This window comes from Bison bison, unplaced genomic scaffold (genome assembly GCF_000754665.1).
Source record: "Bison bison bison isolate TAMUID 2011002044 unplaced genomic scaffold, Bison_UMD1.0 scf7180017864490, whole genome shotgun sequence".
Lineage (NCBI taxonomy): Eukaryota > Metazoa > Chordata > Mammalia > Artiodactyla > Bovidae > Bison > Bison bison.
In genome coordinates, this window is record NW_011495049.1 from 6,211,521 (window position 1) to 6,232,516 (window position 20,996).

At 45.2% G+C, this 20,996-nt stretch overlaps 1 protein-coding gene across 1 annotated transcript in view; it reads left to right on the forward strand.

The window, feature by feature from the left end:
- The window catches only part of TENM2 (teneurin transmembrane protein 2), a 1,056,669-nt gene that overhangs the window by 979,608 nt on the left and 56,065 nt on the right, over positions 1-20,996 (forward strand). The window contains exons 20-23 of the mRNA XM_010863352.1: positions 7,044-7,064; positions 10,508-10,740; positions 11,949-12,103; positions 13,382-14,256. Coding sequence (XP_010861654.1) covers positions 7,044-7,064; positions 10,508-10,740; positions 11,949-12,103; positions 13,382-14,256 — 1,284 coding nt within the window. The remainder of the gene's footprint in view (positions 1-7,043; positions 7,065-10,507; positions 10,741-11,948; positions 12,104-13,381; positions 14,257-20,996) is intronic.

The following is a 20,996-nucleotide window of genomic DNA, read 5'->3' on the forward strand; positions in this document are numbered from 1 at the left end:
GAGGAATCCATCTATAAATAGAGGGAGAAATGCAGTCTATAGACAAGGGGGAAGATTCATTCAACAAATACTTGGTGAATATATACCATGTGCAGGACTGTCTGGTGAAGCAGGGGAAAAAAAAACATGGAAAAAGCAAAGCCCTAGCTGTCACATTGGTGGTCTGTTGTTGTTGTTCAATCGCTAAGTTGTGTCCGACTTTGCGACCCCATGGACTGCAGCATGCCAGGCTTTCCTGTCCATCACCTCCCAGAGTTTGCTCAAAATCATGTCCACTGAGTCCATTGATGCAATCCAGCCATCTCCTCCTCTGTCGTCCCCTTCTCCTCCTGCCTTCAATCCTTCCCAGCATCAGGGTCTTTTCCAATGAGTCAGCTCTTCACATCAGGCAGCCAAAGGTGGTGGTCTGATAGGGAACTTCAAACTAAATCATGTGGACAAATTTAAAAATTTTTTTCAAGTAGCCTTCAATGCTCTAAGGAAACTCTAACAGGGTGAGAAATAGGGACTGTGGTGATGGGGAGGAGGAAGAAGAAAGCTACATAAGATAAAGTATTCAGAAAAACCCCTTGTATTAGGTGATTCGTGAGGTGGGACATGAATGATGAGGTTAGTTATGTGGTGTACTAGGGAAGAGTAACGTTGTGCAAAAGCCCAGTATCAGCAAATAACCTGCTTATTTATGGGATTGATAGAAATTGATAGAAATCCAGGAAGGTGGGGAGCTCAGGGGAGAGTGTCTCAGAGGAGAGCAGAGAGGTAGGTAGGGGGCCAGTGCTTCAAGATCGGAATGACCATGTCTACACGTGTGGGTCATATTCTTTTTAATTTATTTTATTGAAGATAGGTGATGTACCATGTTGTATTCATTTCTGCTGTATAACGGCGTGATTCAGTTATACATACATATAGATGCTTTTTATATTCTTTTTCATTATGCAATGCACAGCCATGGGTGGAGCTGATATGATCTGATTTGCATTTTCTTACAGATGACTCTGGCTATCGGATGAGGAAGGGACTGTAGGCGTTCGAGACAATAGGGAGACTGTAACCATTGTCCAGGATTTCAGTGATGGTGACATGGACTAGGGTGGTAGCCAGGGGGATGGGGAGCTTCCAATTGAGATACATTTTCAGGGCAAATCTCATAGGAAATGTCAGTAGACTATTTTCAGAAATTGGGGTGGGGAGAACCAGAGAAAGAGAAAAGAATCAAAGGTCATGCTAAGATTTTGGTCTGAGCAGCCAAGTGGGCGGTGGTATTTTCTGAGGCAGCCTCAGCTGCCAAGTGAAGGACTTGGAAGAAGCCACAGGCTGCCCCTGCATTTTGTGTCTCTGAGAACCTTCTGAGAGGGAAGTCAGTGCTCTGACCACCAGCAAGTGTTGCTGGTGTCCTGGGGGGCTGAGACTGTCTGTGCCAGGCACTTGTCTGGAGTGGGTACAAGAAGAGAATACAACCCAGCTCCACCCCAAGAAGGTGACGGTTTCAGTGATACAATGATTAGGGATCCTGGAGGCGTTTACTGAGCATAAAGGTGAACCAGACCCTAAGCTGGGTCCCAAAGGGGATGAAACCCAGGCTTAAAGAGCACCCGTTCGAGGACGAGATATGGGCACCTGGGAGAGGAAAAGCAGTTCAAGCTGAGTGTTCTAGAAGAGCCAACAACCAACCATCACAGAAACATGGTGGGGCGGGCGGGGGCCATGGGGCAGAGGGTGTAATGACCAAAAGATAATCAGTGAGAGGAAGGGGCAGGCAAAAGGGGAGAGGCTGGGTCATCTTCAGGAGGTCACGCTGACAGTGAGACACGCCACTTTCTTAGCGCTCCCCAGCCGGGTCCCTTTGCCAAGCTGTTTATTCCCTTTGTTTTTCTAGTAGAACATCTTCTTCACAGGCATCCTGTGGGCAGTGGAGGGCCAGGAGAGGAGGCGGGGACGGCAGTGGAGGGAGCGCTGGGCCTGTTCTGAGGGGCTGTGTGTCCGCATCCAGCATCTGGCTCCTGCTCCTTTGTCACTGCTGTTGCTGCTCAGGGCCCCGTCAGCACACGCCCGCCACTTCCCCGCCTCCATGCCTTGACTCGTGCTGCTTGCTCCACTTAAAATACCTTCTCCGCCTCATCTCCGGCATCAGGTCCCCTTTAGAGGTGGAGTTTGAAGGCCGCCTCTTCCGTGAAGCCTGGTCTCCCCAGCAGAAAAAATTCTCTCCCTCCCCTGAGCCATTTAACTCTCATTTTGCACACACGTGACACCATGGGACTGTCATGTTTTTCAGCTATTTCTGCAAGTCCGCAAGGCCCTGGGGTGTGAACATCTATAGAGCCAGCACCTTTGACATCTTTGCCCCTTGATGCCCAGAGAGGTGCCTGGCCCACAGGAGGGGCTCGAGACGTGCTCCTTGAGTTAAAGTGGATAAAGCCCAGCATCCTCCCTTTGGTTGGAGTTTGTCCCTGATTCCACATCTCTCAAGTTGCAGGGGCCACAACATCAATGGCACAAGTTAAGGGCCCACGTGGTAACATTGAAGACAGCTGGAGGGAGGGTAACTGTCAATTTCCCTTGACAGCTGTGTGATTTTTTTTTTTTTTCCCCTTTGTAACCACCTTTAGACTTGCTCTTATTTCATCAGCCAGGTATCCAGACGATTAGAAGTTAAGCTTTAACAAGAACACTGGTTTGATTCTTCTTTGCTTCCCACCACATACCTGAAAACAAAGGGCTGTCAATCCCCTCTCTTCAAAACAGTAACCAGCAAAGGGAGGGGGGGATGGGGAGAGACCTGTCGTGCTTCTTTCTTTTCTCCATTGTGAGTTGGCAGCCGAATTAGCCAATTTTGGGAGTTGGTGCCCGTCCCAGAGCTGAGCCTCCAAACCCTAATTTTATTTCAGTGTTCACTCTCCTTCTCCCTCACTTCTTCCTTTGCCTATCCCAAACATGTAGGGGCAGAGCTCTACACACTTGAAGAACTGATGCTGGAAGAAGCCTTCTTCTTATGTAAACCAATTATCACCTGCCTGCTCTAATTCCACCAGCATTCAAGACATTTTCAATACCCACATCCCCAAAAAGCCTGATAACCTACCTCTGGGAGCCCATTTCCCTTCTTACAACAATTATCCTCTGCAGGTGATTCTTAGAAAACCCAAGCCCTGTGGAGCAGAGTATATCTGTCAGTCACTCACATCTTGGGGTGAAGTTCTATCAACAAACAAGCTTTCCTGTCTTCCCTGTTTGAGAATATCTCTGGACCTGAACCCCAGTATGAGGCAGGAAATGATAACGGATGGGACAGTGTCTCTCTGCCTTTTCTTGACTTGGCCCCTTTCCATAAACATAAGAATCTCACACTTTCCTTCATGTTTGCAGTTCTAAGCTTTTTTTTCTTTTTCCCATTATTAGATTATACTGTGATATGAGCTGTGCTTTTTTCCAACTAAAACACTTCCCCATGCTGAGATTCTGAGGATGCTGGTGGTGGGGGGTCAGCAGCACCACTGCCCTAGGGAAGATGTTTAGGGGATGGGATTGTCCTGCCCAGGTGTGTGAGTGCTGGAAAGGGAAGAGATGCCAGAATGCAGAAACCTAGGCGAGTGGGTAAGGGCAGCAGAAATTCAAAGGAGGCTCCACCAAAGGCCAGCTTTGCCTGAGAGTTCACCTCCAACAGAGCCTGCTTAATGCCAACATAGAAAGTTAGGGAGAAGAATGAGATTATAGCCAGAGGGAAAATGCTTTTTCTGTGTAGGCAGTGTATAAACATGGAGATCAGAAAGCAAAATATAACACAGCACCTACCCAGAGTAACGGTGACGACAATATTGCCACAACATTTTAGACAGTTCTTGGCACTGTTTTCAAAGCTCTTTTTACCAAGGACAGATCCAGGTTTCATGGGGTCTGATTCTTCATGCAGTTTTAGAATGAAAGTGTCTACCATTTAAAATAAGAAAAGAACCCAAAACAAATGACAAATTTAGAAAAGCTGGCAATTAGTGCAGACATAACAAAATCCAGACAAATAACCTAAAGTTTGTTGTTAACTAACCATTGCACTTCCATGATATATGACTTCTCCACTGGACATTCTAGTTCCTGTAATGATGTTAGGTGAGTTGGTATAACAGGGCAGGAGCGTTCCTTAAAGCCATGAATACCACTGTCATCTGAAAGATAGTGAAGGACTATGTATGAGCCACAGAAGCACATCCCCCTAAACTAAACTAAATGTATCCCAACTCAATTTTTTAAAGAATACACATAAACAAAAACTCTGGCCAGCCCACATCCACCCTGTTCTATGCCACAGAGCAATAGAATTGGAATAGAAAGACTCCAGCGTCCACCGATGGCAGCTTTGTGATTCTCAGCAGGACACGAGGGACTGGACTTCATCCAAAGCAGGTCTTCCAGCATGAAGGGAAGCAGCCCGTTGCTTCCTTCCTCTACTCAAGAACCCGTTTTTCCAGCCCTGCCTTTCTCCAGGGCTCTCTACTAAGAATCAGCCACACAGAGATAAGTCAGTCATGTCCAGATTTACTCACTCACTTCCGTTGCTGATGAATCAAGGAAGATAAGCACACACACATAAATTACAAGACAGCCTACGGAGAGATCCCTGAGATGAGCGGAGAAGGCTTGGAGAGACCCTGAAGACTTTGCAGGGGAGTCATTGAAACTCCACAGTGTGGAGAACCAATCCATCTCAATTCTTGAATCAGAGACAACCCTTCCCTCAAAGGGTTGGTGTCCTGAGGCCGTGGACCCAAAGACTAGGCCTATCCCTTGTAAGTAGGGCACCTACACACATGTACGGAGATTGACTCAATGGTGCTGTTATTTGGGTTTGTTGGTCCTAAACACCCACTTTGCTAATGGCCCTGGACTGGAACAGCCGTAATCTCAGCCTTTGTCCAAAACTCAGATCCATATGATCATTCGGACCCTGCAGTCTCAGTGACTGAGTCCCCACTGCCTTCTCCTTCCCCCAACATAGATATTATATTAATCAACTTAAAGCAGATGTTCTTAGCAAAGAAGTAGGTCAGGTCTACAGACCCAAATCCCAACCAGTCTTTTCACAAAATCTTAACTTTAAAAAAGTGGAATTGATATTGTAATAATTAAGAGCCAAATATGACTACCACTGGTGGCAGATAACATTTCACTTTCATTAAGCAATATAAAATAGATGCGAGAATTCCCGGCTGCCACCCTGACACACCAGGCTTTGCAGAATGAATCTTAAATTGCACTATGTCAGTCAGAGCTCAAGAGTTATCAGCATCATTTAATTAACTTTTTTTTTTTTTTGCAAAAACTAACATGTTGGAATAAAATATAAAAATGTAATCCCTGTGCAAACCCACCACTAATGATGGCCCCTGGCAAAGGCCTGAGCTGCACCCAGACAGGAATCAGGGCAGTCAACCTTCTTCTTTCCTTCCCTGAAGCCTCCTCCCTTAGCTGGAAGGGAAAGAGAGGTCAGGGGTTCCTTCCACAGTGGCCAGGAAACCTCAGAAATGGGGAGTACTTCTCTATTTGAGGCCGTAGTCTCTCTCCTCTTCTCCTTAATGCTGTTAAGATTCAGCTCCTTTTCTGTTGAACTTGACATGTATTTTCATTCTTTTTTTTTTAAGAATTTTTTTTTTTAACTTGGCTGTACCAGGTCTTGGTTATGGCAGGTGGGATCTTCTATCTTCACTGTGGCATGTGGTTATCTTTAGTTGAGGCATGTGGGATCTAGTTCCCTGACCAGGGATGGAACTCGAGCCCTCGGCATTAGGAGCTTGGAGTCTTAGCCACTGGAAAGTCCCCATGTTTTCACTTTTAAAAGAAAAAAGAAGCAAAACTTTCACTAGCTTTCTGAAAAAGAATGATCACTGGAATCTTTGGCTCTGATTATGAGAGGATGGCATCACCTGTGCGTTTCATTGATGAGTGTTACCTGTAAGGAAGAGTGCATGTTAGGCAGGGGCCACACACATGCATGTCAGATGGGGAGGAGACATGGAGCAGGGTGAGGAAATAGTTGAGACGCTCAGGGTCTCAACAGTGTTTGGCAAATGCAGTTGTCTGGGGCAGGGGCTCTCTCCCGGGGGCAGAGTCCCTCTCTCCCTGGTTCTGTGATGCACCAGTGGCAAGTAGGTGACACGGGTGTCACCAGGCTCCCTCCCACACCCAAGGCAGATATCCCAAATGACTTTAGATGGGCTTGAATGTGGCTTCAGATTCCTCCCCTCCCGCCCTCCCAGCAGCCAGTACCAGTGGATAGGTGTCGGCACCCAAGAGGTCACCTGTGTGCCATCCCTGCATTAGGCTGTTTCACCTGAGTCACATAAAGCCACACTGCCGGTCAGAGAATTTAAGCATTCTTGTCTCGATTTTCCAGTGGCTGGGAAGAATCTAAAACTAGAGGAGCTTCCCAAATACAGTAAGTGTCCTACATATGAACCTTCAAGTTGCAAACTTTCAAAGATGCACACTGTACCCTGGTCCGTTCACCTAAGGCGTACGTGAACTTGCAGCTTGCCCTCCATCTCCTACTGCTAATGATCCTTCAGCTCTGCCGTCTCCCACCTCTTCTCCCTTCTCCCTTCTTCCAAACTCTTCTTGCCTGCTCACTTAATGCCAGTCCCTGTAGACCAGCTGTTGAACGACTGTACTTTTCAAGGTACTGTACTGTAACATTGAGAATGGTTTCTTCATTTTTTGTGTTTGTTTTTTATGCTCAGTTGTGCAAACAGTATTAGAAACCTATTACAGTACAGTACTCTATACCAACTGTTAGTTGGGTACCAAGACTAACTTTGTTGGACTTTACTAAACAAATCGGACTTACAAACAAGCTCTGGAAGGGAACTTACTTGTATGTAGAGGACTCATTTCTGTAATTGTACTAGGAGCTGTCAGCTAGAAGGGAAAAAAAAAGAAAAAGACTGCCTTTGAGGGGGGCCTTTTATACAAGAAACGAAAATGTTATGTTTGCTTTATCATCAATTCTTCTGCTAACTGTTTGTTCTTTTTCCTTCTGTTTTCTTTCTATAAAGAAATAAAGAGTTTAAACATAGGTAAGATGAAGAACTCGTTCCCATATAATTTGATATGGTTCGTTTGCTTCCTTGTGTTTCCGTTTTGTTTTTGTGCTTTCTTATGGAATGTTGTATATTTTTATATGCCAAATATAGTAACTTTTTTATGTGCTAATTGTGTGTTGTGGATATGATAAGCTTTAGCAATTATGAAATGCAGTCAAAAAAAGAACCAAATAAGCTGACAGTAATTAGAATTTCCGGAAGATGCAAGTGTGAGATAATGAACCCTCAGCGAACTTTTACCCCGACTGCTCATTGCGGTCCATAATTGGGCTAAACAGTTGAGGCAAACTTCTGGCTTTTGTAAATGCTGGACTGGGTTCACAAAAGCTTTAATGAACTGGAAACGGGTCAAAAACTCATTTTCAACTCATTAATGATTTTTTTCCCCTGAATGTATGGTCACTTAAAAAAAACAAGTTAATTGCCAATCTGCTGGTCAAAATGAATCCAACAGTCAGATGCACTGGGAATTTTCATAAAATTCAGTCACTTTTAAGTAGTATGAAGGGTGTGGACCAAGTACTTTTTGTCTAAATACCCTTTGTCATTCAGCCGCTCTGAGGTTATCACTTAAAACCGAACTGGTACAGTTCATATCTACATGCATAGTGCTCTGAGGAGCTTCCTGTTCAAAGTTAGGAAAACTTCGGGTTGCACTAAAACATCAGAAAAGTGACCTTATTTTTACTTGGAAGAGGAGAAGAAAAAGTGCATTTTAATACTCGAGGGAATTCTTCTCCTCACTCCTTGAAATGAAATGTTGGCAGAAGCTTCTGCATCATGTTAGGTCAAAATCAAGAGTGGGACTTCCCAGGTGGCTCAGTGGTAAAGAATCCTCCTGCCAATGCAGGAGATGCAGAAGATGCAGGTTCGATCCCTGGGTTGGGAAGATCCCCTAGAGGAGGAAATGGCAACCCAGTCCAGTATTCTTGCCTGGGAAATCCCATGGACAGAGGAGCCTGGCCGGCTACAGTCCATAGGGTTGCAAAGAGTCGGACATGACAGTGACTGAGCACACACACAGGCAGAGTAGAGTTAAGTTGTATAAGATCATCAAAGTCAGTGTAAAAGCCATAAGTAGAAGTCCTCTGCCTCTCCATCTCAGGCACTGCCAAAATTGGCTAGTTATAGACACCCCAATTGGTCCAAATTTTTTAAAAAGCAGCAACACTCTGGAAGGACACCCCCTCAAATTTCCATACTCCATTTGACCTTCACCATAGCCCCAGTGTGAAAGCATGGTTGCCCATCTACCTGAGCTCCTCTGTAAGCATCTTGATTGGAATGAGTATGAGACAGTGGGGGAAGAATGGGCTCCCAGCAGGAACTGACCCCATACCCTCAACTGGCTGCTCTTCTGCCAGAAACTTTGAAAAGCCTCCTTGAATTGGGCTCCCGAGGAAGTCCAGAATTAATTATCCTGTTCCTAAGATAGGCACAAACGTGCAATGCCCTGTTCTTCTGAGGATGGCACCAGCTCCTCCAAGGCCAGTAACAAAGTAACAGCATCTAATTAAAAACCTGCATGAGTTTTTCCCTTTCTGCTCTTATTTGTTTTGCCTGTATAGATAGTCTCTTAAGACTTAATAGCCAAAAATAAATAATAAATAAAAGGAATAATGAAGGAAGGCAAGGACTCCAGGTAGCCTACTCTCCCAGACTCATCATCTAGGCTGGAATTTTAGAAAGCCCTTGACTTCTGGTTCAGTTATGGGTCTTAACAGCCACCTGAGGAGAAGCTGGAATTAAGATGATATCGATGCATAAACTGTTCCTTAAAATAGCTTTCTAGTTCTTTTCTTACTTAAATCAGCAAAGAACCCAAGTGGTGGTGTTTTAATTAGTAATTTACCAGCTAATGTCTACAGGACAGATGTATCCAACACCTTCATTGCCCTCATCTTTGCCTCACCTTTTCCAGCTCCTCTCTTCCCATCATTCCAAACTACAGATGCAAAATGACTAGGAAAAAAAAATGACCTGTGCTCATTTAGACCTGTGGCACCAAAACCTAAGACAGAGGGACATCTGCCACCTGTATCCTAGGGACAGTGATGCTAATAACCCGTGTGGGAATAGCACGGGGACCCATTCTGTTGCAACCTCCACACTAGACACCCTAGAGAGGGACAAAAATGTAGGGCTTGAGCCAAAAGGGACATGAGTGATACTCTGATTCAACTTCTTCATTACCCCCGGTAAGGAATCTAGGACCCACTGTGGCCAAAAGTCTTCCTTAAGGTCCCCGGCTGAGTTCAAGTTGAGTTTAGAGTTTCCTAAGTCTTAGTTCTGAGCCACGTTTACAGATCTTACCCATAGGAGAGCTGAACGCACAGCAGAGAAAGAGATCCAGGTCTCTGAGGCTTCATGCTCTTCTGATACATCACCTCCACACTGAGGTACTTCTCTCCCAGTGTGACTTAGGGTCCTGGCAGCTTCTGGGGCACACCTGTGACCTCACTATTGGTTGGTGGTAGTTTAGTTGCTTAGTCGTGTCCAGCTCTTGTAACTCTATGGACTGTAGCCCACCAACTCCTCTGACCATGGGATTTCCCAGGCAAGAATATTGGACTGGGCTGCCATTCCCTTTTCTGGGGCATCTTCCCCGCCCAGGGATCGAACCCACATCTCCTGCATTGCAGGTGGATTCTTTACCACTGAGCCACCAGGGAAACCCCCAGATCTCACTGTTACCCAATATTTGAAAACTACATCTCCTTCCTTTATAATTTAGATTCTGAACGTGATCATCAGCAAGATATCACAGGTTGTCACACAAAATACCAATTTTGTTTGTATCCACACTGAGGAACAGTAGAGAAGATCTGAGGTTGAGGACTTGAGATGGCTGCAGGGAGCTGCCCATCACAAAGTTAGGAAGACTCAAGGTTACCCCAGTCTTCATGGGCTAGTACCTTGGAGTCACTGAGGGAGCATAGATTAGAAAGAGGACATTGTCTCATGGAAGTGTTCCTCAATCCCACTTGAGAACAGAGTAAACCCACAGGGGAGGTAAAGAAGACCAGTGCCCACAAAACACAAACACAAAAGCAGGATCAGAGTGGGATTTTTCACACTGGCTAAATGAAGCAGTGGTATTTTAGCATGATGGGAAGTGATGAATTCTCTGATAGCGTGAGGAGCTTAAGCCCAAGCAGAAATAGCTCAGAGCCATGATATGTTAGAACACTAACTTACTAGATTAGATTCTTTCCAGTTCACTAAAGTATTGGGTTGGGCCAAAAATTGGTTCAGGTGTTTCCATATCATCTCATGGAAAAACCCAGCGACCTTTTTGGCCAACCCAGTAGACACCAGAGGCGGTTGGAGTCTCGCTGGGATGTTTGTCATCTCTCTGACCCAGGAGGCCAGTGCGTGGCGCCGTCTCACTCCTCTTTGTGCTTCTTCTCCTGAAGCAACAACCCGGCACACAAGTACTACCTGGCGGTGGACCCCGTGTCCGGCTCGCTCTTCGTGTCTGACACCAACAGTCGGCGGATCTACCGAGTCAAGTCTCTGAGTGGAGCCAAAGACCTGGCCGGGAACTCGGAAGTCGTGGCGGGGACAGGCGAGCAGTGCTTGCCCTTTGATGAAGCCCGCTGCGGGGACGGAGGCAAGGCTGTGGATGCCACCCTGATGAGCCCGCGAGGTAAAGGCCCAGCAACAAAGCCCCACCCCAGAGAGAGCTCCCCGCACACCCGGCTCCCTTCATGCTCGAAGTGAACTCAGCCCCAGCAGTCCCAAACCCAGCTTCTCCTAGAATCATTTAACTCTGATAGATGGCTTTGGTGGGTGGGTGAGTATTGTTTAAGAAGAAGTATTTCTTTATCTGAAGTAAACTTCATCTCCCACATAGGCTACAAATGGAAAGTGCAGTCGCTTGCCCCTAGAGATTGCTGACTGCTGCCAGTCATAGAGAGTCAGAAGGAAATGTCTGCTGTGTGAGCCCGAAGGCCAGCTGTGTGGGCTGGAGACAGAACAGAGCCCAGTGCGGGGAGCCTTCAACCACTCCCAGCTGTTCCTGTTAGACAGCAGTGTATATGAAGTCCAAACAGTACCTGACATTTTGCAAATGCCCCATAATGGTAGCAATTAAGAATCAGTATAAGTTCCAAGGGACTGGGATTGGCAAGGAGGGGTTCTTGGCTCTGAGGGGTCTCTATTTGAAAAGGACTAAAGATGCTGAAGGTTAAGGACCATCACTGAAAGGTCCGATCCTTGTTAGCATTTTTAGCTAAGCTGAAAGCACACAGCAGTGAAGATTAAAGATGGGGAGCCTTGGGCTTGGGCACTGAGGTGAAAATGCAGAAGAAATAAAGCTGCTGTCTGCCTCTTACCAAGGGAGTGCTAGAACCAGCTTTCCCCCAGAATAGCAATGTGCCGACTGGAGTCACGGCTTAACTGGGAATACTTCCTGGAGGATATATTTTGAATTAGGAGTTTGTGACTGCAAGAGTCACTGTTTCTCAACCTTAGTGTGGCAATCAGTTGTGAAGGGTATTCCAGTAATTTACTACCAATAATTTTTCAAGCAGTGAACTTGGGAAATAGCTCTTTTCTAAAAAAGAGCAGATGCAAAATGATCTCCCCATTCATTCATTCGCAGCCTTGGTTCATTTGCAGCCCAAGGTTCTTTCTTCACTTGCATGGTGAAATAGCCAATACCCCAGGAATTAGCCAGATCGTAGCACAGCGCTCGGGAGAAAGGGTGTCGCCTTAAACGACTCTTGAGTGTGCTGTCCAGTCAGGTTCCTCATCCAAGAAAATAATGCCTAGCAGGGCATCCCCACTACCACCACCGCCCCAGCAGCTCTGTCCCTTGCCAAGAGACACACTCCTGCTGTTTGTCCCACTCAGGTATTGCAGTTGACAAGAATGGGCTCATGTACTTTGTCGACGCCACCATGATCCGCAAGGTCGACCAGAATGGAATCATCTCCACCTTGCTGGGCTCCAACGACCTCACCGCTGTCCGGCCCCTGAGCTGTGACTCCAGCATGGATGTGGCCCAGGTGGGATTCTCTCTCTCCTCTCATTTCCCATCACTGTGCCACACCTGATTCTGAGTCTGAACTTCTCACCTGGGTTCTCTTTGTGTTAGAAGTAGAGTGGGAGGAGAAACAGATCCCAGGTTTGTCTGCAAAAGGTTTGAAATGAACTGGACAGCAAGATGGAATGGGACATGTGAGACAGGCATGAGAGAGAAATAGGAGAAAGGGAGAGGGGAATTCTGCTCAGAAGCGTAGAGCTGGTGACATGCTCCAGCCGTGGCAGATTATAGGGTAGGCGTTACTGTGTAATTACCTCTCTTCTCCATCATTATCGTGGGTTTGAGAACATACCATACGGTACTACATGTCAATCAGAACTTCCCTGTTAATCTGAAGCAATTGCACCCTCACTACATAAACCTTTACTTTGTGAAGTTGTAACTGAGCAGATCCCTCTGTGATATTCCCCCAAGTGATAGTCTTTTAGTCTGGGCTCTTACATTAGCAGAGAACAGAGGTTCACTCAAATGTACAACAGGAGTAAAAGGACTGTATACTTAAAACAACTTTATTGAAGTATAGTTGATTTACAGAAATGGGACTTGAATATAAGGGCCCTCAACCTGAGTCTGTGCTTACTCTTCCAAAAGGGTCTTTTCCAAAACCCTCAGTCAACCTAATTACTTCCAGCTCAAATTCCTCAACTAACTGACAACTGATTCCTAAGGTTTCCATTTCCGATTCTGCAGAGAAGGGAAGTGTTTTACGCAGTTTACTTTTTCAGGCAAACAGGCAGGTTGTAGTTCACTGGCCAGCCTGTGCACTGGCTGCCCTTGGGGCAGGGACCCCTTCTAGACTGCATGGTTCCTTGTTGTGAATTAGATCAAGCTGCCTCCTCTAAGTGAACATAGCCTCCTCAGGCCCATGGCTTGGTGAGCAGAGCCTGGACTACATTACAGTAGCCCTTGAGCTCTGAACTACCTGTCCAACTATGTGTGGTGAATCCAACCCTGGCCCAATCATCTGGGGCTGCAAAGAGCATTGTGGGTAGAACTGGTGACCTACTCTAGCCCCAGCAGGTGATGCCACAGAAGATATCTGTTCCACAGTCTCTTCTCCATCATGCCCAGCATGGACAGTGAGCAAGTGGTCCCATGATGGGCACTTCTACACTGTGTTAGGGGAAAAAAAAAAAGTATTTTTCCCCCAGTTGCATAAAATCAATAGAAGTGCCCTGGCGCAGGTAAACACTGAGCATGTTAGAGGCTGTCCTTGAATTTGGTGCTGTATCATCCGTAGGTTCGCCTGGAGTGGCCAACAGACCTTGCTGTCAACCCCATGGACAACTCCCTGTATGTTCTGGAGAACAACGTCATCCTTCGCATCACCGAGAACCATCAAGTCAGCATCATCGCGGGACGCCCCATGCACTGCCAGGTTCCTGGCATTGACTACTCGCTTAGCAAACTAGCCATTCACTCTGCCCTGGAGTCAGCCAGCGCCATTGCCATCTCTCACACTGGGGTCCTCTACATCACCGAGACGGATGAGAAGAAGATTAACCGACTACGCCAGGTAACAACCAATGGGGAGATCTGCCTGTTAGCAGGCGCAGCCTCTGACTGTGACTGCAAAAACGATGTCAATTGCAACTGCTACTCAGGAGACGATGCCTACGCGACTGACGCCATCTTGAATTCCCCATCATCCTTAGCTGTAGCTCCTGACGGTACCATCTACATCGCGGACCTTGGGAATATTCGGATCAGGGCAGTCAGCAAGAACAAGCCCGTTCTGAATGCTTTTAACCAGTATGAGGCTGCCTCCCCTGGGGAACAGGAGTTGTACGTCTTCAACGCCGAAGGTATCCACCAGTACACCGTGAGCCTGGTGACGGGGGAGTACTTGTACAACTTCACGTACAGTGCTGACAATGATGTCACTGAGCTGATTGACAACAACGGAAATTCCCTGAAGATCCGTCGGGACAGCAGTGGCACGCCCCGCCATCTGCTCATGCCCGACAACCAGATCATCACCCTCACAGTGGGCACCAACGGAGGTCTCAAAGTCGTGTCCACGCAGAACTTGGAGCTTGGCCTCATGACCTATGATGGGAACACTGGCCTCCTAGCCACCAAGAGTGATGAAACAGGATGGACAACATTCTATGAGTAAGTCGACTTTTAAAGTAGTTCCTCAGAGCACTTTCCCTACTACCCTCGCTGGCATCAGGATCAAGTGTTGGTGTGGCTTTTAGAATCATTTAGTCATGTTGTCTTCCTGACTTTAATGCTTCGGGGTAGTCCTGTCCCCTCTGCCTGACTCGTAAGTGATTTGCATTATTGGGTGTCTGATATCGAACATCCTCCCTACAAGAGTTGGGAATTCCTGTTGTCTGCTTGCCGTTCCAGTTTCAGGATATTGGACACGCACAGCGCCTGAGAGATCAAGTGTTGATTAACTCTGCTGATTATTCATGTTTGCCGTGGGTGCGGAAATTAGAAACTAAAAGGCATGGTCCTGGTGGGGCTCCTGTAATTTGCCGATAGGTCCAGCAACACACTTGATTGCACAGACAGGTAGATAAACTCTGAATTTCCTCTTTAGCAGAAGCAGATCAATACAGATAAAGTGCTAGGTATATTAAAAGATGTGAGAGCTGGTCATATTTCCCCTAACAATTATCTCATACTTGATAGTCCTGCTGTTTGTTTTACCAAAAAGCTGTTTCCCCTCACTCCTGCAGGCAGTTCTTGGTCACCTGCCTGCTGCTCCAGGTATTAACCAGTGGGATGCCAGTGGGAGGAGGTTGCTAAGGCATGATTGCTAAGGTTGCTCCTTGGCTGGCTGAGACAGGGATGGCACGGGTAAGGATCTGGCTGTCCTTGATGGTGAAGGATCTGGTTAACCACTGTGTAATTTGGAGTCATTGCTTTCTGTCTGTGTGATGCTGCTAGCTGAGAATTTAGTATGTTGGCCAGGTGTTGTCACGGAAGGAAAGGACAGGAGAAAGAACAGAAGACTTCGTTGATGATCAGTCTTAAATTCAGGCATGTTCACTTTCTGTTTGCATTCCAAAGGCTTTAAGAGAATGTAAAGGAAGCTTCTGCCATCTGCTGGAAGTAGGTTGCATTGCCATCTTCCTTTGGGCAAAGCTGTCTTTCTCAGACTTCCGAAGCAGCCTGACATCCTTCAGGGCACTGGGACTGGACCACACTTTACCAGGGGACTCTGTCCCTGAAGGTGCCATCTGAGTGTCATCTTTGGCTCTCACACAAAGTTAAGCTAAAGCTGCGCTGTAATCCAAATGCCTCTTAGATTCTCAACTTCTCTTCTCACTTGCACCTGAAGATCCAACACATTTCAGAGAGAATTGGTGTCACTCTCAGGAGGCCAGTCTGAAGTGGGCCAGGTATAAGAGGCTGGAGTGACAGAGTTCAGGCTGAGGTGCATCCTGAGACAGGAACTCTTAAGTAAAAGAGTAGTTTCCAGAAGGGGCGCCGAACTAAATGAAAACATGGTCACTTTTTTTCCCCCTCATGATTGTTCAGAAGTTACACGGAAGAGAGAATTTTTTTCTCTCTTGATATGAAGAGTTGCTTTTCTTCCATAAAGTTGGTAAAAGATCATACATTCTCCACTGTAGGAGTTCAATGCATATGGTTTTCTTAGCCTCCTAAAAAAGATGGTAGCTTCTGTTTAGTGGTATTTTTTTTTCACACATTGTCAGCAAATTGGTTGTTTAATAGTCAGACACAAATTCGACTTCCTGTTGAGATGGTCACCTTAGTGAAAACTTTAGAGAAAGGAGTCAACAAAGTCATGAACAAAACCCCACAGACGCCTGGATTCAGTTTAAAGAGTCAGAATTAAAGCATGTAGTTTTCCCATCTGATCTCTACATAATATTTCACTTTGAAAACTTTTTAAAACATTTATTTACTTGGCTACCCTGGGTCTCAGTTGCAGCACTCAGGATCTCTTAGGTGCGGCACATGGGATCTAGTTTCTGGACTGGGGGTCTAATCCCGGCCCCCTGAATTGGAAGCATGGAGTCTTAGCCACTGGACCAATACTCCACTTTGAATTCATCCTGCTCTCTCCTCACCCCCTGTACTCCTGCCACTCTCTCTCCTGCCAGGGCAGAGCCTGCCTTACCAGACCTGGGGCCCAGAGGACCGGCCCTCCAGAAGGGGGGAGTCTTCCCGGGTGGTGCTAGCGGTCAAGAATGCGCCTGCCAATGCAAGAAACATAAGAGACACAGCTTGGATCCCTGGGTCAGGAAGATCCGCTGGAGGAAGAAATGGGAACCCACTCCAGTATTCTTGCCTGGGAAATCCCATGGACAGAAGAGCCTGGTGGGCTGCCATCCATGGGGTCACAAAAAGTCAGCCATGACTGAAGCAACGTAGCCTACATATATATATAAAGTATTTATAAAAATTTTAATAAAATATATTTATATAGTATATAAAATACATTTATTATATAATATAAAATAATACTTTAGTACTTTAATATTTAATTTTAAATACTTTTAGCATTACTAAATATAAACTAAAATAAAGTAATATAAAGGGCTATTCTAGTCCTGATCAACTCCTCCCAACAAAGCAACAGAGGAAGGACTGAATATCAGCTCTGAGGGAGGGAGGGACGTTACATTCCAGGGAGCAGGGTTCAAGAGTTACTTTCTAGAATCAGCCAGCATTGCCACTCGAGGAGCCTGGAGTGGGTCCCTTTAAGGGGCTACCTTTATCCCCGCTCCCCTTTGAGTTGGGAAGTGCCCCGTGGAGAGCTGGGCAGGGATGAAGCCAACATGGGAATGCCCTCTGGACTGCTGTTGTGTCTGCTAAGTTCTCAGAATGGGCGCGAGCGATCTGTTATCGCTGAAGGGCACAGGGCTACTGAAAAGGACAACCAGCTCTACACGTGCTCTCTCTCTCTCTCCTCCTTACCGCTTGTCACCATATGACATACTCTGTATTGTGAGCTTTATTTTGACCCTCTGCATCTAGTTTACACACATCACGAGGTCAAGGATTTTCATCCATTTTGTTCCTAGATGGGTCCCCGGATCCTTGAACAGTGCCTGGCACCTACGAGGAACTCAGTGAGTAGGTGCTGAATGAAGGAGTCAGATGCAGCCTCCAGCCCCACCTGAGACCAGGAAGGCAGAGCTGGTTCCACTGGGTGGCCATGAGGCCCCATTACTGGAACTCACAGCTCCTTGCCAGTGTCTCCAGGCTTCTTTGTAGAGAGACCTGAATCTTAGACATTTACTCCAGGGGTATCAAAAGCTGAATCTTCTTTGAAAGTTAAAGAAAACCTGCTTTTCTCCTGGTGGTCACTGAGATTCTGGTCTCAGCCTTAATTCTCTGTTCCCCAAAAGTAGAAGCTCCGGTTCCTACTATTTCTCTCACAGCAAAGCACAGCAATCTACACACTGTAGGTGTCCAGGTAATATAGTGGATTGGAATTAAATCATTGCCTGGGACTCGTGGAATACACTGCTCACACTGTCCCTACTTGGCAGCAAGAGTTGGAACACTGTCTGAGTTCTCCACTAAGCACCCCACATCAAACCACTTAGAACTGTTTTTTATTTTCTTATTTATTGAGGTAAAATTAATGTGTAACATTGTATTAGTTTCAGGGATACAACATAATGATTCTGTATATGTTGTGAAATGACCACAATACATTTAATTAACATGTCACCATATAGTTACAAGAACCTCTTATGATAAGAACTTTCAGGTTCTACTCTCTTAGCAATAGCAACTTTCAAATATGTAATACGGTATTATTAATTACAGTTACCATGCTATATATTACTTCCCCATGACTTATTTTACAACCGAAAATCTGTACCTTTTGTAAGTTTATTTTATTGAAGTATAGTTGATTTACTGGAGATGGAAATGGCAACCCACTCCAGTATTCTTGCCTAGAGAATCCTGTGGACAGAGGAGCCTGGTGGGCTGCTGCCCACGGGGTCGCACAGAGTCGGACACGACTGAAGCGCCTTAGCAGGCATGCACGCGTAGTTGGTTTACAATGTTTCATTAATTTCTGCTGTATAGCAAAGTGATTCAGTTAATTCTTTTTCATATTCTTTTCCATTATGCTTCATTATAGGATACTGAATATAGTTCCCTGTGCTATACAATAGGACCTTGTAATTTATCCCTAACAGTTTGCATGTGCTAATCCCAAACTCCCAATCCATCCCTCCCCAAGCCCGCCTTTCTCTTGGGAACCACGAGTGTATTCTCTCTGTATGTAAGTCTGATTCTGTTTCATGGATAAGTCCATTTGTGTCGTGTTTTAGATTTCACACATGAGTGGTGCTGTGTGGCATTTGTCTCTCTCCCTCTGGCTTACTTCACTTAGTATGGTAATCTCTGGGTCCGCTGATGTTGCTGCAGATGGCGTTGGTTCGTTCTTTTCCTGGCTGGCTGAGTACTATTCCATTGTGTGTGTGTACCACGTCTTTCTCGCTCCTCTGTCAATGGATATTGAGGCTGTCTCCATGTCTCGGTTGTTGTAAACAGTGCTGCTGGGAACACTGGGGTGCATGTTGTCCAGGTATATCCCCAGGAGTGGGATTGCAGATCATACGGCGACTCTCCTTTTAGTTTTTTGAGGAACTTCCGTACTGCTTTCCATAGTGGCTGCACCAACTTATATTCCCACAACAGTGCAGGAGCTTTCCCTTTTCTCCGCATCCTCCCCAGTGTTTATCTGTGGACTTTTTGCTGGTGGTTCTTCTGACCCAAACTCCCATTGTAGGTTTTGATTTGTATGTCTCTAGCAATCAGCGAAGTTGAGCATCTGTTTATGTGCCTCTTGGCCATCTGTATGTCTTCTTTGAAGAGATGTCTTTTTAGGTCCTCTGCCCATTTTTTTGATTGAGTTGTTTGCTTTTTTGTTACTGAGTTGTGTGAGCTGTTTGTATATTTTGCTAATTAAGCCCTTCTTGGTCACATTGTTTGCAAATATTTCTCCCAGTCTGTAGGTCTGTTGTTTTGTTTATGGTTCCCTTTGCTGTGCAAAAACCTGTGAGTGTGATTAGGTCCCGTTTGTTTATTTTTTATTTCTATTGCCTTGGGAGGCTGGAAATTATGTACCTTTTGACCCCCCTCATCTACCCCTCACTTCTAGCGACCACCAATCAGTTCTCTGTGTCTATAGGTTTGGTTTTTTGTGGGGTTTTGTTTTTGTTTTTGAGACCTACATATAGGGGATTTGTCTCTCTGTCTGAATTATTTCACTTAACATCATGCCCTCAAAGTCCACGTGTGTTGTCACAAATGGCATGATTTCATTCTTTTTATGGCTGAATAATGTTCTGTTTATAGCATAGCTTTTTTTTTTTGATTCATCTTGGAGATGGACCCCTAATCCATATCTTGACTGTGGTACATAATGCTGCAGTGAATATGAGTGCATAAATATTTTCAAAGTAGCGTGTTTGTGCTCCTCAGATTCCACCCAGAAGTGGAGCCGTTGGATCACAGGATAATTCTACTCTGTGAAAAATCCCCATACTGTTTTCTATAGTGATTGCACCAATTTACATTCTCAACCACCATGTAGGAGGTTCCCTTTCCTCCAGATCACCACCAACATGGTTTGTGTTGTTTTTTCATAGGAGCCATTCTAACTATTGTGAGGCAATATTTTAGTATGGTTTTGATTTGCAGTTCCCTAATGATTAACGATGCTGAGCATCTTCTCATGTACCTGATGGCCCATCTGTATATCCTCTCATTTGTTAGTCAAATTGTTCATGTTTTTGGCTATTGGGTTGTATAAATTCTTTCTATATTTGGATATTTTCTCTTGTCAGATTTGCAAATATTCTCTCTCACTCAGTACATTGCTGTATTTTGTGGATGATTTGCCTTGCTGTGCAAAAGCTCTTTGGTTTGAAATAATCCCACTTGTTGGTTTGTGCTTTTATGACCTTTGCTTTTGTGTCAAGTGCAAAAAAAAAAAAAAAAAAAAACCACAACACTAATGTCATGGAGCTTAGCGCCTCTATTTACTTCTAGGACTTGTGGTTTCAGGTCTTATATTCAGGTTTTCATTCCATTTGAGTCAGTTTCGTGAGTGGCAGAGGACAGTGTTTCACTCCTTCTCAGGTGACTGTCCAGCTTTCCCAACACCACTCGCTGAAGAGACTGTTCTTTCCCCACTGTATGTTCTCAGCCCCTCTGTCATAAACTGGCCATGTATGTGTGGGTTTTGATTTGCAGTTCCCTAGTGATTTCTTGCCTGGAGAATCCCAGGGACGGGGGAGCCTGGTGGGCTGCCGTCTATGGGGTCGCACAGAGTCGGACACGACTGAAGCGACTTAGCAGCAGCAGTGATTTCTCAAGATCACTTTGGCTATTTGGGGATCGTGGTTCTGTACAAATTTTAGGGTATTTGTTCTATTGCTATGAAGAATACTGTTAGAATTTTGACAGAGATTGCACTGAGACAGTAACTTGCTTTGGACAGCATGGATAATTTATCAATATTATTTATTCCAATCCATAAGCATATACTATCTTTTCATTTATTTGTATATTCTTTGATTTCTTACATCAGTGTCATAGCTTTCAATGTACAGGTTTTTTACCTCCTTGGTTAAATATATTCCTAGGTATTTTTTTCTTCTTTGGTATAACTATAAATGGTTTTTAAAATTTTCTTTCTGGTACTTACTTTATAGAAGCACAATGGATTTTATATATTTGTATCCTTCAACTTTACTGAACTTATTTCTGACAGTTTTTTTGGGTGAAGTTTTTAGGGTTTTATATACATATATAGAATATGTTATTTACAAATAATACCTTTTTTCCTTGGCTAATTGCTCTGGATAAGACTTCCAATATTATGTTGAATAAAGTGGCAT